This window comes from Centrocercus urophasianus, unplaced genomic scaffold (genome assembly GCF_019232065.1).
Source record: "Centrocercus urophasianus isolate 14NV4802_14NV808 unplaced genomic scaffold, USGS_Curo_1.0 seq_10, whole genome shotgun sequence".
In the NCBI taxonomy this organism is placed as follows: Eukaryota; Metazoa; Chordata; class Aves; order Galliformes; family Phasianidae; genus Centrocercus; species Centrocercus urophasianus.
The window spans coordinates 55,557,130-55,573,348 of record NW_024884142.1 but is presented as its reverse complement, the minus strand read 5'-3'; the positions used below and the strand labels follow the sequence as shown (position 1 = coordinate 55,573,348).

General features: G+C 41.9%; 1 protein-coding gene across 1 annotated transcript in view; it reads left to right on the top strand.

Moving 5' to 3' along the window:
- The window catches only part of AKAP12 (A-kinase anchoring protein 12), a 31,517-nt gene extending 19,019 nt beyond the window's left edge, over positions 1 to 12,498 (top strand). Inside the window, exons 3-5 of the mRNA XM_042816228.1 lie at positions 2,724 to 6,502; positions 7,230 to 9,071; positions 9,707 to 12,498. Of these exons, the coding sequence (XP_042672162.1) occupies positions 2,724 to 6,502; positions 7,230 to 9,071; positions 9,707 to 9,715 (5,630 nt within the window). The 3' untranslated portion in view covers positions 9,716 to 12,498. The remainder of the gene's footprint in view (positions 1 to 2,723; positions 6,503 to 7,229; positions 9,072 to 9,706) is intronic.
- Positions 12,499 to 16,219: the final 3,721 nt, after the last annotated feature.

Here is a 16,219-nt window from a genome sequence, read left to right as displayed (position 1 = left end):
GGGATCCACAGTGCCTTTTCTCCTCTCTTCTACTCGCACTATCTTTCTGCTTCTGCTCTTTCCCTCACAAAGCCAACATCCCCAGCTGGCTCAGAGCTCTGGTTTTTGCTCTACCTTTATCTGAGTCATGTCAGATGGAGACAGAGCATCCATCTGTGAGAGTAAGCATGCTGGCATCAGTGCAGGTCTGAGGAGAAACAGGTGGGAGGCTTTGTCAATCTTGTTTACATGAGAGGAACTAGGATGCTTGGCTCGGGAACAAATCTGTGTTTGACATTAAATGATAGGTGTTTAATTTCATAGCTGAGAAAAACAAACAAAAACTTATAGCACAGACAAAGGGAAGAAATACCACCTTTTCTACCTGGGAAAGAAGAGGAGGAATTAATACCACTATAAATGCTGCTGTGTTGAAAACAGTAGTACTTATAAGTATCTATGACAACAAAGTTTGGATGTATAAACAAATATACAGATATAGAGATAACTGTGTATCTATTTGTATACATGTTAGAGAGTATATTAAAGGTCCAATCTCCCTGTTACTAAATAACTAAAAAATATGTTATGTACTGTAGTGTTTGAAGAAATACCACTAAGTCCACGAATTCCCACTGAACCATGATAAGCTTCCTGTTCAAATTACGTAGTTTGATGGCAAGGAGAATGCATTTTTTTCTGGACCTAAGAATAAATGAACACGGATACAAGAGCAGTTCCTTGGCTTTATGCTTATGTACGATCAGTGTACAACTACGTATGTTTGATTCATAACCTGACTCAGATGTGGATGACTCAATTCGGACACTTCTGTCCATGTTTGAAAATTTCAGGGATCTGGGCTGTTATCAAAGGTCACACTTCTAAGTGAATCAGAATTAATGATTAAAGCAAGTAATTTTAAGTTGTTAGATGATGAGAAAAATAAACTGCTTTGCTTATGTTGGTTGGGAAGCAACAACCAGTAGGCTACTGATAGTGAATGTAAACACGATTTGTCACCTAGGCAGCTGTTACAAGCCTATAGACTTCATTTTTCTTTAGTTGTTTCAGCCCTGCGTAAAATACCTTGTCCTTGCTCTTATAAAGATGCAGCCCTTCCTAAAAGGGTCGTATACAAGCAGTGCTGAGGAAGCATTTAAGATGGAAGTGACCTCTGGAGCTCAGTGGTCCAGCCCTTGGGCAAAGGAAGGCTCACTGCAGTTGGATCCAACTTACAGATGGATCAAATAAATAATAAATCAATTTTGGGAATGCAGTGATGTATGTGCATTTGAAATCTGTCTCCTGCATGCCCTTCTGCGCTGAAGTACCATGTAAAGCTTAATGAAGGGAACAGTTCCTTCTCCTAAGATGTTGCCTATTAACATTGGATTCTTTTTTTTTAATTTTTTGGTCACCTTAGCATTCCAGCAAGAAGAGCACACTGCCTCATGCATGCCCTTTCACTTGCACCTGTTACACAAAGTTAAGCATCAAGAACAATATTCAATTGAACTCCTGACAGGATCAAAGATGAAGAATCTTTTGGTACCTTGTACTTGCTGTGGACTTCACTTTTGTGTATTGTTCATCACACAATTATTATTAAAATTCTGACTCCAACAGCAACAGTCTAGTGTTCATTTTGTGTGTGTGTTTGTGTTTAAATGGCATAAGTATCCTTGTTCCTCTCCAAAATTCCTTGGGGAAAAAGGTGTTGGACTTGCATTTAGAATTATTATAAGTGTGTTAATAATATGTAAAACAGTTTTACTTATCTGCGGGCATGGGGAACTTGCAGTTGTGTGCTCTAAGCTGGATGTGTGCTGGCTTGCTAACCCCCACATCTCAGGGGGATTAACTTGTATACCAGTCTGTAAGTTCCTTCAGCTCATAGCTAGAAGGAGTGATAACACAGAAATTGTCCCAGCAAGATTGAGAGGGTGTCTGCCAATATCCTGAAGGAAAAACTCAAACAGTGCTCAAGAAAGAGACAATGCAAACACAGATGTGTGAGGACCAGAGAGTAGGATTTTACCTGCTTGCTTAGTAACAACCTCATTAAATTCGAGCGATGTTGAATTGCTGTAGATGATGCTCGTGTCTGGCAATGGTGATGTGATCTGTGGGACTGTTCCAGGATTTATGATCTTTAAAACAAATATGTTGTAATGCAAGTGTCCTGGGGTTTACAAGTTTTCAAGAAAATTAGGAAATTTATCATGGGCATTTTCACATTTCACCATTCCTTTGGGACAGAACTGTAAAATGAGCTTTCCTTTACTTGTTGTCAATTTAGGTCAGTATTTCACCCCTCCCACTCCCCAGGGTTTCCTTCTGCAGGGAGAGGATTCTGAGCTTAACTTCAGAAATAATTACGTATGCAATTCTTTACATTCTTTGAGTAATAATTGGGTAAAAATTGAATGTTTGTCTCACAAATTTGCTCTGCAGTTGAAAAAAAGAGAAATGCTGCAAAAGAGAAGAAAATAATGAGCTTAAAGGTACAACTGCATATAAACTTTGAAAGAACATATACAGTGAAATGAGAAAGGAGAGGGATTAAAGTAATCTTTGATCAGAAAAAAAACTAGTTCTAAAATTTTTAACAGGACATAGAGGCAAACAGATAATAGAAAGTTTATGTTTAGGAAAGCTATGTGTGTGTATATATATATAAAGGTATAATACAGTAATAAATCAAGAAAGAAAATATTCTTTTTTTTTTTTTTTTTAAACAGTTGAACAAACAGAACCTTCCAGTGTAACTCTGAAGGAAGACGACACCCAAACTATGGAGACAAGTCCATCTGACTCGAGCACTAAGGATGGTGTAGCTGCTGAGAAGGAGGATGCTCATACAGACAAGCAGTTGCCGTCTGTGGAAGAAGATGCAGAAGATGCTGAACATGTATCTGAGCCACAGTCCTATGACCTGGGCTTTAAAAAGGTTTTTAAATTTGTTGGATTCAGATTCACAGTAAAGAAGGAGAAGACAGGAAAGTCAGAACCAGTTCAGCTGCTTACTGTGAAAAAAGAAACACAAGTCACTGAAGGAGCTGATGATCAGAAAGAAGTCAGCTCAGAAGAAGCAGTGATGCCTGAAGATGTACCCTCTGCAGAAGACGACACCAAAGATGCACTGAAAAATGAAAAAACAGAAGATGAATCTCCTAAAACACCGGAAGCAAATGAGATGTGTTCTCAGTCATCTGCTTCAGCCACTGAGACTGCCTCACCATTAAGAAAATTTTTTTCTCAGGGATGGACTGGATTTCGAAAAAAGAAGAGTTTTAGGAAGCCTAAGGAAGATGAACAACAGTCTCCTACGAAAGAAGAGCAAGAAAAAGAGGGAGCAACGTCAACGACTGAAACCAGTGAAAAGGAGAAATCGGAGTCTGAGAAGCATATTGGAGAGAAGAATGTGATAACAGTAACCACTGAAACACAGGAGAAAGAGCAAACTGAAGATGAAAAGCAGGAGTCAAAGACTGCAACAACCATAGGATTTAATGCGAGTGAGAAGGAGGAGGTAACCAAGCATGATGAGCAAGATATAGCAGCAGCAGTTGCTACAGTAGGTGCCAAGGAGGGAAAAGCTGAAGATCAAGAAAGTAAATTGGTGGAAGTCTCAGAAGATCTTGGTAAAAAGGAAGAAAAAAATGAAGGAGAGAAAGACAGTGAGGTGGCAGAGAAACCACTAACAACAAAGTCAGTGATGCCTGTAATCACTGCAGATGTGAATGGAGAATTGAAAGTCCTACCTGTAGGAAAAGATCTGGAGTCAACGGAGAAATGTGAAATAAATGACAGAACTGAAATATCCTCTGAAGAGAAACTTGGAACAGCATCTTTATTAGCAATGGAAGGTTGTAGTGAAGATTTAAAAAAACCTGAAGGAATAGACGGAAGTAAACCTTTTCTACTAGAGAAAGAAACGTTTGAAAAAACAGCGACAGCAGAATTGGAAATTTCACCCACAACAGAAGTCGTCACTGAGAAGTTAGAGACACAAGGAGAAGCTCAGGATGGAACCACAGAGAAGAAGGCGAGCAAAGAAGAAGAGGCAAAACTGGCTCTGGATGCTGCTGAACCGAAGTCCTTTTCTACTTCTGAACAGTCATTTGATACAGAGGATGATCAACAGTCAGTCAAACCCACTGATGAAGCACTGCAAGGCAAAATTGGTGCTGATGGTATCAAACCAGGCGAAATAATCACAGAAATAACTCCTGAGGAAGCAAGTGGAAAGAGGCCTCCAGAAGGTATCACAAATGAAGCTGAACTGCTCTCTTCTCAAGAAAAAGCTAAATTACAAGGCAGTCCTTTAAAGAAACTATTTACAGGTACTGGATTAAAAAAACTGTCTGGAAAGAAGCATAAAGGCAAAAGAGAAGAATCTAAGTTAGGAGAGCAAGGAGAATTAACTCAACACTTGTCAGATTCCCCAGATAGCCCGGAAGAACAAAAGGCAGAGAGTTCTGCTTCTTCTCCTGAGGAGCTGAATGAAATTCCTTCTTTGGAAAAATCTGTAGATGGAACACAAGTCTCAGAAAATGAAGATGCTGCAATTTCAGATGTGGAGAGAAAAAGAGAAAGTGTTACACCCTGGGCATCATTTAAAAAGATGGTGACTCCCAAAAAACGTGTAAGAAGACCTTCTGAAAGTGACAAAGAAGAAGAAGTTGATAAGACAAAGAGCATTGCAACATCAGTAACTGAAAATGCAGCTGAAGAAAGTCAGGTAGAGCTGAAAGAAAATGGAATGGACCAGAAACCAGAGAAAGTCACAGAAGAGCCAAAAAGAAAGGTTGACACCTCTGTGTCTTGGGAAGCTTTTATATGCGTGGGTTCTTCAAAGAAAAGGGCCAGGAAATCATCATCATCTGATGAAGAATCTGAACATAAGCTTGGTCAGGAAAGCCAAAAAATAGAAGAATCTGGACAGAGCAAAGAAACTGCAACAGATGCAATTCTTACTAGCTCTCAGGAGAGTGATCAAGGACAAGGGAATTCCTCTCCAGAACAAGCTGGAAGTCCATCTGAAGGTGAAGGGATTTCAACATGGGAATCATTTAAAAGGTTAGTCACTCCAAGAAGAAAATCTAAAACGAGAATGGAAGAGAGAACCGAAGACTCTGTCACAGGATCTAGCCTGGAGCATTCAACATCAGATGGTGAGCCTGGAAAAGATGAATCATGGGTTCCGTTTAGAAAACTTATGCCTGGCCGTAGAAAGAAGAAGTCGGATGGGAAGTCAGAACCAACTCATCTTAAGCAAGCAAGAGAAGACATGGCAGAAACAGCTGAAGAAGATTCAGATGTTCCAGCTGTTGTTCCTTTGTCTGAATATGAGGCAGCAGAGCAAGAGAAAATTGAAGCTCAGCAAGTAAAAGATGCTGAAGCATTGAAAGAACGAAGCTCAGAGGCAGAAAGAGTTGAAAAATCAGAAGACTTGCTGAGTGTTAAGCAAGCCAGTGAAGGGTTAGTACATGCAGTTACTGTTAGTATTGTGGAAGGGGAAAGAGCAGTTACCAGCATTGAAGAAAGGTCACCATCATGGATATCTGCTGCTCTGACAGAGTGCATTGAGCAGGAAGAAGAGGAGGAGAAAGAAACTGAGAAAGTGCTTGAACCAGAAGTTGTTGTAGAAGAAGCGATGGTGGTTGATAAGACAATGCCAGAGATGAGAAAGGATGTAAGTGATGATGCCACAGCAAGTGAGCTAGAATTAACCTCAGAGGCAGTGACTGCTCTAGAGGAGACAGCAGAAGCTTCCTGTGCTGAAGAAACAATGGAAGTGTCCTTTGCTGAAGAGACAACTGAAATGGTTTCTGCTGTTTCACAGTTGATAGAAACTCCAGATACCACAGAGGAAGTTACACCTGTACAAGAAGTAGAAGCCACTGAACAAAATTTGAAAGAATTAGACAAACAGACACAAAAAGTTCTTCATGAAGTTGCTGAAAGAGTTAAGTCTTCAGATGTAGCACAGCTGGATTCTGAAAGAACTGTAACAGCAACTGTAATTTCAACTGTACAAGAAATTGAGTCAGAAATGAAAGATGATGCTAAAGATGAGAAAATTGTAGGGCAGGGAACGGTTTTGCTTGAACAGCCCTTGAAAAAAGGAGAACAACTGGAGGATGATGTTCAGCCTCTGGAAGGTGCAGGGAGTGTTCAGGGTGAAAATGGCATTGAAGAGAGGGTACACGAACGTTCAGAGAGAAGTGAAATATCTGCTGCAGTGAAAGAAAGCACAGAAGGATATGAGAATGTGGATGTATTGGGAGATGAAGGCCAGCAGCAGACCTGTGAAGAAGCAGTTGTAGAAGACCATGGAGAAATAGCTGAAGTGCAGAAGACAATAGAGGAACCCTCATCACAAGACAGTGAAGCAGTAACTCCCAAGGAGGAGCAATTAGTAAAACAGAAGCCTTCAGAACAAGAGAAACTGCCCCAAACAGACTTGACAGTAGATGGGAGGAGAGAGGACCATATTCCAGAAGTGCAGGCTGAAGTAAGTACTACATAAAACAAAAATGTTGATCTGTCAGGGGAAAAAAAAAAAAAGATATTACATCTGATTTAGAACGAGGTTTTGGCAATATCCCTATCAAAGACCTTTGTTGTGTAGCAACTTAAGTTTGTTTTCAGTGAGACAGATGCACAGAGATCCAGAAGAAGCAGCTGCAGATGCCTGTGCTGCAGAGTGTGGTGGATGAAATTCTTACAGAAAGGGGGTGGGTGATATTGTGCATGGATCAGATGGTGCTGAAAAGAATTGTCTTTAGTATGCAGCACACTGTGACTGAAGATATTATGTGAAAACATATAATATAGCCGGGATCCGTATGATACCTTTACATAGCAGCTGGTATCTTCAGTCATAGGCATAGACAGTTGCAGCTGAGGCACTTGTGCAAAGGGAGGAATAGAAATCACATCACTATCTCCATGTCATGCAGGAGTTACTGTGACTGATTTGTTTCTACCTTCTTCCACCATATTTTTGGCTTAGTCTATGTTTCAGGTGTGTCAACTGTCCATTCTTTCCTGAGCTGTGTCCTGACACACTGGACATGCTGGGATCTTAATGGCCCACTAAACTTAATGTCATCAACTCACGTCCTTCCCATAACCCTACTCCTTTCATGGTCTTACATTCTGCTGCTCTTCCGTCCAGACTGTTCTCAGTCTCCCCCAGCTCACACCCCTATTTACAGGTCTGTTACTGTTCTCCACAGGTACAGAAGATCGAAGATGAAACCTCTGAGTTAGGATTTACAGGTGAAGAGCCTGCAGAACTTAAGGGAGAGGGTGAAACACTCCCCGTGGGACCAGTGTGCACAAAAGCAGATGTTGCAGAAGTCCCTGTCAGTCCTGAGGGTCAAGATGAGATTCCTGAGTTAGACTCTCAAGAGCAAACTTGTACCAAAGCAGTTCCTAGAGAGACACCTGCACAGGGAGAAGAAAATGGTGCTGTGCTCCATAGAGTGAAGAGCACAGAAGTCATTGCTGCTGAGGTTCCGATGCACGATGAGGTAGAAGCCTCAGCACTTACTTCAGAGACAGCTGTCTCAGAAGCAGCTGAAGCTGCTGAGCAGAGTGTGAAGGATGAGGATGGCAGGCAGGTTGCAGCAAAAGATCCTGTCCCTGTCCTAGAGCCAGAATGCATAGAAAAAACAACTGAAATCCTCTCCCAGAATGATGAAATCAAAGGTGGTAAAACAGAAGAGTCCATGCTCAAAACTGAAACACACTCACTGTCTGACAGTGCTCTCACTGAGCACCCTCCCAAGACTGAAGAAGACGAATCTACTGTAGCATCAGCATGCTTAGATGTCACTGAAAATGGAAGCACCATCTACACTGACATAAGTCCTAAGACAAGTGAAACACAGAGCAGCTTAGCTGAAGAAAGGACTGCAGAAACAAAACAAGAACTTGCAGAAATCTCAAGCAGTCAAGACTTTAAGAAAGAAGAAAACGTAAATGGGCAGATGGAAACAGACAAAGAAGAATTTGAATCTGGAAAACAGGAAGCTGCGAAAGATGATGAATGTTGTTCAACAGCTGTCCAGCAAGAAGTTTTCTCTGTGCAGGAGGAAGGCCATGACTCTGCCTCCCCACCAGCTGAAAGCTCAGAGGCTCTGGAAGTGCCTGTAGCAGCTGCAGCAGCTGAAGAACATGTTGTAGCAGAAGCTGCTACGCCCACAGGCATGACAGCCAAAACTATAGACCCCTTGGCAACTACACCAGAACAAATGGCTTCTAATGAAATCTCAGCTTCTACTCTTGACTATTCAGGCTGTGAGACTGCAGAGCCTGGTATTGTGGAAGCAGCCCAGCCTCAGGTAACTCATGCTTATGTTAATGGAATATCAGAGAAGCAAGAGAGTTTCCAGAGTATGGATCAGCCTGAAGAAAACGCTGCTCCTTTAAGTGACGGTCTCACTCTCCCCCACTCAGAATCTGAGACGGATGTTGTTCCATCGGGGACTATAGAGTCCCAGAGTACAAAAATTGTATTGAATGTCATCCAGACTGCTGTTAACAAACTTACAGAAACGGAAGAGGCAGCTGCCTTAGAGTCAGAACAGCACACTAAGTCCAGAGGGAAAAGCCCATCATTCACGACTTTACCTGAACTTTTGGAAAGTACGCAGGTAGATTGCCAACTCCCAGTAAAAGAAGCAGCTGCAGAAAAAACAAAAGACATGCTGTTAACTTCTGAGGTGCTGGAAGACAGACCAAGTCAGAATTCTGACTTTGTAACTACTCCTGAAGACGTTTCAAGGGAAAGTGTGAGAGTTCAAAGCTCAACATTAGAACTAAGTACTTCAGAAGATTCAACCAAAGACCTCCTAGATATACACCAAGCAAAATTGAAGGAAAAGGAGATTGGGAAGGTTGTGGAGATCTCAGACCAATATATAGGTAGGCAAACATGTGGAGAAAGGGAGGAAGATGGTCACCCACCAGTGGAAGATGGGAAAACGCAAAGGTGGCAGGACGATGGTTGCCAAGAAGACACAGATTGTGATGGTCCCCAAAGTCAGAACTCGTTGGCTCCTGAGGCTCTGAATGTAAGTAGTAGTCTTAACCAGCATTTTCTTACCCTTTGCAAAGCAGATTTGGGGATTTCTGCAACTGCTCTCTTTTTTATTTATTTATTTATTTTCCGCCTCCCTTATTCCAGCAAAAGATAACTGCTTCCAACTTTAACTGGCCAGAGATTCCTCTCCACACTTTTTACTGTCTCTCGGGCTACTTAGTGCCTTCCATTTTTCCATACAGATACTCTCGCGTAAAAGGTCTTTGTCTTGACCTGTAGTTTAGGGTAATGTTTCTAGGGGGTAAAAAATGTGATTTCCAATTTTCCTAGTTTAAACACTTACAATATGAGTATGTATGGGATTTAATCCACGAACATGATTTCATGCTAACAGTTTCTAAAAGAAAATTTTAAAGGAGGTTTATGTTGCCTTCCGTGGTAAAATTGAAGTGCTTAATTCCCAAAGCTCTTTGCTCTTCAGTGAAATCTGAATCAGAAAAGGTGACAGTTATAATCTCTCTTGCAGGTATTTAGTATGCTTGCTTAACTAAGCCAGGTGACTGTCTTCAAATCCATTTCTAAAACTACTTGAGAAAGATACTAAGATGCTCTTGAGATAAATTGTCATTAATAAAGCTTTTTTTTTTAATGCCTTTTCTCTTTCAGATGTGCTAAGGATCCATGTGGTGTTTTGAGAGATACCAGTGCTAGAGAACAACTGACAATCCTGTGAGAGAACCAGGAGCTTAATTCACTACCCTTTATTCTTGGATGTTAACACCTGCTCTTTTGAAGACTTCACCTTTTTTGTCATTAAAAACCAATGCCTTTAATATTGGGTATATCCACACACGTCCCATTCGAAGGTCATTTGCCTCTGCTGAAAATGTCCCATTTAGACTGGAGATGCACATCAGAGTGAATGGACAGACCACTAAATTTTGTGCCAGAGTTGTTACCATTCCCTCACTTAACGTGTCCGTCCTGTCTGTCCCATCTTCTTGAATTCTTCATTCATCCCTAAATCCCCTAACTCCTTTCTGCAGTCTCCCTTACTTCCACCATCTTCCGTAGCTGCCTTGATTTGACCAGAGAGTGGCCACAGCTGCTGCTCTACTTCTGTGCTGAAGGGAAGAGGAGAGCTGACTGAAGAGAACACATGAGACTTATGGCTGACAGAAGGTGCGTCTGTCAAACAGCAGGAACTGGATCATGCACAGATTCTTGAGCAAGGTGCTCAAGATTGCTGCCTTTCAGTCCCATTCAGGTATCTATCTGTTCGGTTGTGTTTGTGCAGGCCTGATTTAGTCAAAATTTATTTCTACAGTGTAGCTTGAAAGGAGGTTGACAGTACTCTTTTTCTGTTGTTCAAGACTACAGGTTTCAGGACTGGACTGTAATGTGTTGAATATTTATATGTCTGTCCTAATCTCAGTTCTGATTTTAATGTAGAGCTCTGATACTTCTGTACTGTTTAGGCGTACCCTTAAAGGAATTTTGTAGAGTAGCCTGGAGAGGAAATTGATATTGGTGGAGTGAAATTCAATAACATATAGTCTCCTATTTATTGTTCCAGGTTTTCCCCTTGTAAAATCTCTCCGAAACTTGGCCGTCATGCTTTGAATATTTATATGTAAATCCTAAGCCCAGTTCTGATTTTAATGTAGAATTATGACATTTCTAAAGACAAAAGGAGAGCCCTGACCTGTTTTGGATCTAGCTATGCTGACCAATGTCCCTTCAACTTGCAGTCCTCTCAGGTTTCTGAGAACTATTCAGGCTTACCCCTTTGATGCTGTCTTGCTCATACAGCAGCCCCAGGTGTACCACAACCCCAAATCACACCTTGCTCTTTCCAGTCTGCTCAGTTCTGTTCACAGCCCCATCCATCCCCAAGACATTACCTCCACCCATGTCATCTAATATCCATTCTGCATACAAGTATCCTCCTTTCCCAACCCAGGCTTGAACCTCTTTCCCATCACAGCACTTCCAATTTCTTGAGATCCTTGCTGCTCTTACCAATTCCCTGAAGGGGGAGTAGACAGGAGGGTAAGAGGTTGGTAATGAATTCTGCCTTGGATTGCAAAAGACTGAAGAAAAGTTTGGAGTGCTGAGTTCCTAACAACCTTCACCTAAGGTGGGTTGGACTGAGAGCAGCTGCAGACTGGGGTAAGCAGGGTGATCTAAAGACAGAAAGAAGCCTCACTGAGATGCCTGTCCCCAACAGGAGTAGGTCCTTCCTTTTGTTGTTTACATTAGAATCAAACATGGGGTACAAGTCAACCCTTTCAGCTCTGATTTCTAAAGTGAAGGTTACAGATGGCACTTTGTGAAACCGATGCCACCAAGTGAACAATAGCTCACTATCCTACCTGTATAGTAATTTATTTTATGATCAACTCTTAGTGTACAAATGCTCTTGTTACAGCAGGTGCACGCCTCTCCTCGGAGCTGCACATACAGCAAGCAATGTGACTGATTGCACTGGTGTGATTGCACCATCTGGTGCTGCCCTGTGTGGAAGCATCAAGAGATTTTTCTTTACCTCAGAGCAAACTATATAAATATTTAAAGCCGAACAATGTGGTTTCAAACAATCCAGTCCATCTTTGTCCATTGTTAGTGGCAGCTTTTCCCCCTAGCTTTGGGCAATTCCAACAATCTCTGTTGGTTTCCACAGGTTTAAATTGCCTTGCAAGTTAATTGTGCTCTTAATAACACCTCACAAGTGCAAACTTGGCTGAATTTGTACAAATTGTATACCTATGTACGTTAAGCCATATTGCAATAAATGCAGCAGGTAAAATGAAATAACAATAGCATGACCTGTGTAATCCCAATTCTTATGTTTGTAGCTCCAAAGCTGTTAATAATATGTAAAGTTAATTCTTGTCTGAACCTCATTTAAATAAAGCTAGCTTTATCACAATGTAAATTGTCTGTTGGTAGTAATTGGACAGGCAAGTGCTTAAACTTGCTCGTTTTCTCCATTAATCCAGGGCCTAGGTAAGCAATGCAACAAACATAACTGTAAAACAAGTACAAAAGCTTCTTGTAACTGACAGCTAAAAAATATCGTGCCTGAAGCCACGCTGATGGTGCAAGGAGCATGGCTCCACCTAACGATACTACTTTGTTCCGGTGTATTGCTTTGGCCTCTGAAACTCTCATTTGAGACTGTGACTTCCAGCTTGTGCTTAAAAGCTTGAAGCTTTCTCAAATCCAATGTATTGGGTTATCAAATCCGATTTTTGTTTTTAAGGTAGATTTTCATTAATTAAATAAAGTACAACTAAAATTTGTTCTAATGTGTGTATGCGTTGTTGTTCTTTTTTTTCAGCTTAATCTGTTGTTGCTTTATCTTCAACGAGTTCTATTTGCTCCTGACAGCGTATTTGTTGTTGATTGACATTCAGCTTTTGATGTGAATTAAAGGAGCTCATTGCAGAACTGAACTGTTACTTGGGTGTAAGTTTCTCTAAAACGTGCCTGGTAAGATAGTTCAGAAAACTGAAGAAAAAAGCTCTGTTGAATTCAGAATAGGTAACAGTTTTCAGTAAGCTAGGAAGAAAAGTTAGTGAATCGTACCACACTTCAACTCATTTTGTGCAAATTGTGTATTTGTGTTCTTGTCTCAGCCATGAAGCTAGGATGCTAAATCCATTACCAGTAAATACCTGCACCAGTCACAGGAAATGCAGGTGCTGAAGCATTCAGTGCAGGATGCTGTTTCCTTCTTCCTTTCATATTGCACCTGTGGGCTCATACTGCAGGCGCCTAATCACTGCCCAGCTCAGCAGCATCAGCAGGAACAGACCAAAGCAACAACTCCCACCAGACTGTGCCTGAGGCGCACAGCTGTAGTCCTCTGCCTGTCCTTGTGCAAAGTTTATGTATTTATGCTATCCTGTTACTTGTTAATATGAGGTCTCCAAACGGCCATTAGCATAGGGACTGGAGACTATGTAACCTGAAGCACAAGAGCCTGTTTTGTTGGAGTAGCTTGAGTATCCTGGCTATTAGCTCAGGCTATAGAGTGGATCTGGATGTCCTGTTTGGATCGGCACATGTGTGAAACAGCTGTGTGCACAGAGGGACCTGCATAGCCTGGCTGCAGCAAGTGCCTGGGGATGAGCAGGCAGCCTGCCAGAAACGGGATGCCTGAGATGGTCTTGTCTGCATGCCCCACACTGGAGCTTTGTTGTTCACAATACCGCCAGGAGCTGGTGCCCTTCAAGGAAGGGCATGGCTTGGGATGGAGAGGAGAAGCCCGGTGGGACAGTCAGCATTGAGGCTTTGAGTCCTAGCCTTGGGGAGATGGATGAGATATGTGAACAATTCCACAATGCTAACAAGGTAGAAGTTTGACCATCCCCATATTTGTATCTAACGTGGGACCGATGACACTTTTAATAGGATGCTAAATTTAGTCTTTACCGAAGTGAGAATGAAAGATAACATGTGAAAACCCATGTCTGTTCTGCTCCAAAATTCTCTTGGAAAATTTTTAAAATAGGATGAACTGTTTTATGAAGTTTCTCCAGTTCCTTCTGTGGGCCCTGGGTCCTGCATTGGTACAGTCCCTGCCCTGCATGAGCTGTCTCTGCCCAACAAGTGGTGCTGCACTGATTTCTAAACTCATTTCCAGGAGATCTTCAGCAGATAGTTTTGGGGTCAGAGGGGTTGCTGCCTGCTGTTTCCTGTAAGAAATGGCTGTACAAAGTGAGAAATTGACACACACCTGCCTGTACTGACATGTCCCTCTTATTGGTGGTAGCCTTGAAGGCTACACACTGTTTTTTGTTGATCTCCCAGACAGTGTTTTCATTTTATTTTATGAGAAAGACCAAGAATTATGAAGACAAATGTAACCTGCTCAGTACTCTGGTTGTGATATGAACTCTTTAAACAGCGCTATTTGCTGAGCAATCTTGAAGATCGCATTATTCTCTTTGGCATAAGAGTCTCCCTGCTGGGAAAATACTTTTATTGGATTTTTGCGTAATCTGTCTTGATCCTGCAATTGGATTTAGGCTTGCACATTCTCTCTGCTCCCCATGGAAGAGACAGTTAATGCCTCACAGACGAGGGGAGGAACCTGCATCTCTGTCAGTGGCAGCTGTGGCAATAGCTGGGCACATTGCCTGCCATTCTTTCTAGAAAGGTATAGCTCATCCAAAATAAAACAAACCAAACCTTTAAGCCTGTATTCATATGGACTGGTGGATGCAGGCTTATATTTGCTATGGCAGCATATTGACTAGGTTGAGATTATTGTTCTGTTTTCTTCATTCATAACTGGTAGCTGCTTGTGGTAAGAAGAGACAGAGTGCTTCTTTCTGTGTATTATTTCTGAACGTCTCATAAGGCCTGGACTTTCCTGTCAACTATTTTTGATCGTGGCTAACATACAGGGGTAAAGCAGTGACGTGCTTTGGCAAGCCAACCCATTACATTTCTATGGAGTACTGTAGAAATAAGGGACTTTGGCACACCTCTGAAAAACCATTTCACTTCTTGGATTTTGAGTTGCAAGCTATGCAGTATGTTGATTAATTGTCCCAACTGAGGAGTGAAGTACTACCAGCAGGCAAGTGGCAGTGGGTTTTAGGTCTGCCAAATAAGACTTAACGGCACCAGATAAAGGCTTTATCAACACAGTGGCATTTCTGTGATGAAACCTTCCTAAAGAATATGTCTGTACACGTACATGTGTATAACACCATTAAAAACAAAAAGAATCCGTTCATATCCTTAAAGCAATACTTTGCAACAAATCAGAACTGCCGTGCAGCTAGTGCTTTCCCTTTCTGCAGGAAAAGGTAGGAGTGGCAGCTTTTAACATCTGATAAAAACAAGAAGTACAAAAGTATCTGGACAACTAATTATGGTCTATTAAGGTCTATTAAGTGTAAAGTTCAGCGGAGCTCTGTTCTTCCCCTCACTGCTATTTTCTTGTGTAATGGAGACATTGGAACTGGCTAATGGGTCTCATACTCTGGGTAAAGGACACAGACCAACGTTTGGGAGGCCACATGTGAATTTTAAGTAAGTTAGACTGAAATATTAATGATTCTCCAGTTTAGAAGAGCTTAAAATAGACTGTCGGATAAGGAGCGCTGAGGTTTGCCTGTCTTAATGTTTCAGTGAGAAATCACTGATGCTACTTGATTCTGTTGTGAGTCCAAAATGTAACCAAATCGTGGGAACAGAGAGTTGAAGAAAGAAGACAGCCTTATTTGTAGGCAGAAGGAAATGCAGTAGAGGGAGTAGCAGCGATCACGGTTTTTGCCCCTAGCTTGGGAAGGAGGTGCTCCGTGCTGGAGGAGGGACACTTGAAAAATAACTACCCTACCAGACTGCCTGTCAGGCATTTGGTAGCTTACATGGGTGGAAGGGAATACTATGTTAATTCATGTAAGAAAATCCACCGAGGGATTTCAAATATGCAGAAACCACACCTAAGGCAGGAAACCCCAAAACTGAGGCCGGGAAAACAAACATAAATATACGGGGAAGTACCACATATGCTTGTCCCATGCTTACACCCTGCTTCAAGTACCCACTTACAGCCACTGTTTAAGGCAGGATTTAACAACACAGCAGTGTGTTATAGTGTGCTATTATGGTGCTCTCACCTGCTGGAGTCCTTTGGTACCAATGTATGCCTGAATTCAGTGTAAAGATGGGAGGAAATGGGTTGTTCTTCCAATTTTATGCTGTCGGATTGAGATTGGCTGGCATGTTTCTCCTCCCATCCTTTCCTCTGTTTTCTAGGTTTATTAAACAATTTTTACTCAGGGAAAGCTAGAACTTGGAAGAGCACTGTCACGGAGTTGATCAGACCAATCTATGTCCGTGACAGGGGCGGCAGGCCTCTGCCCTCTCCCCCCACCCCAGTCCCACAAAAAATGGGAAGGAAGGAAGGGAGGAAAAGAGCAGCAGCAGCAATCTATGGAGGAAAACTTATTTTACTATAATATTGGAATACAAGATAACACAATATGTACAATTTAATTGAAATTGAGATTAATAAATCAGACAAGATGAGAGAGAGAGTTCCCGGGACCGAGTCAAACCTGAAAAGCTTGGAACGGCCAGGAAAGCACCCTCCAGCACCCACTGCAAGGCAGCAAGAGAGCGCCCCCTCCCACCCGGAAGGGCCAGATCCCGTGA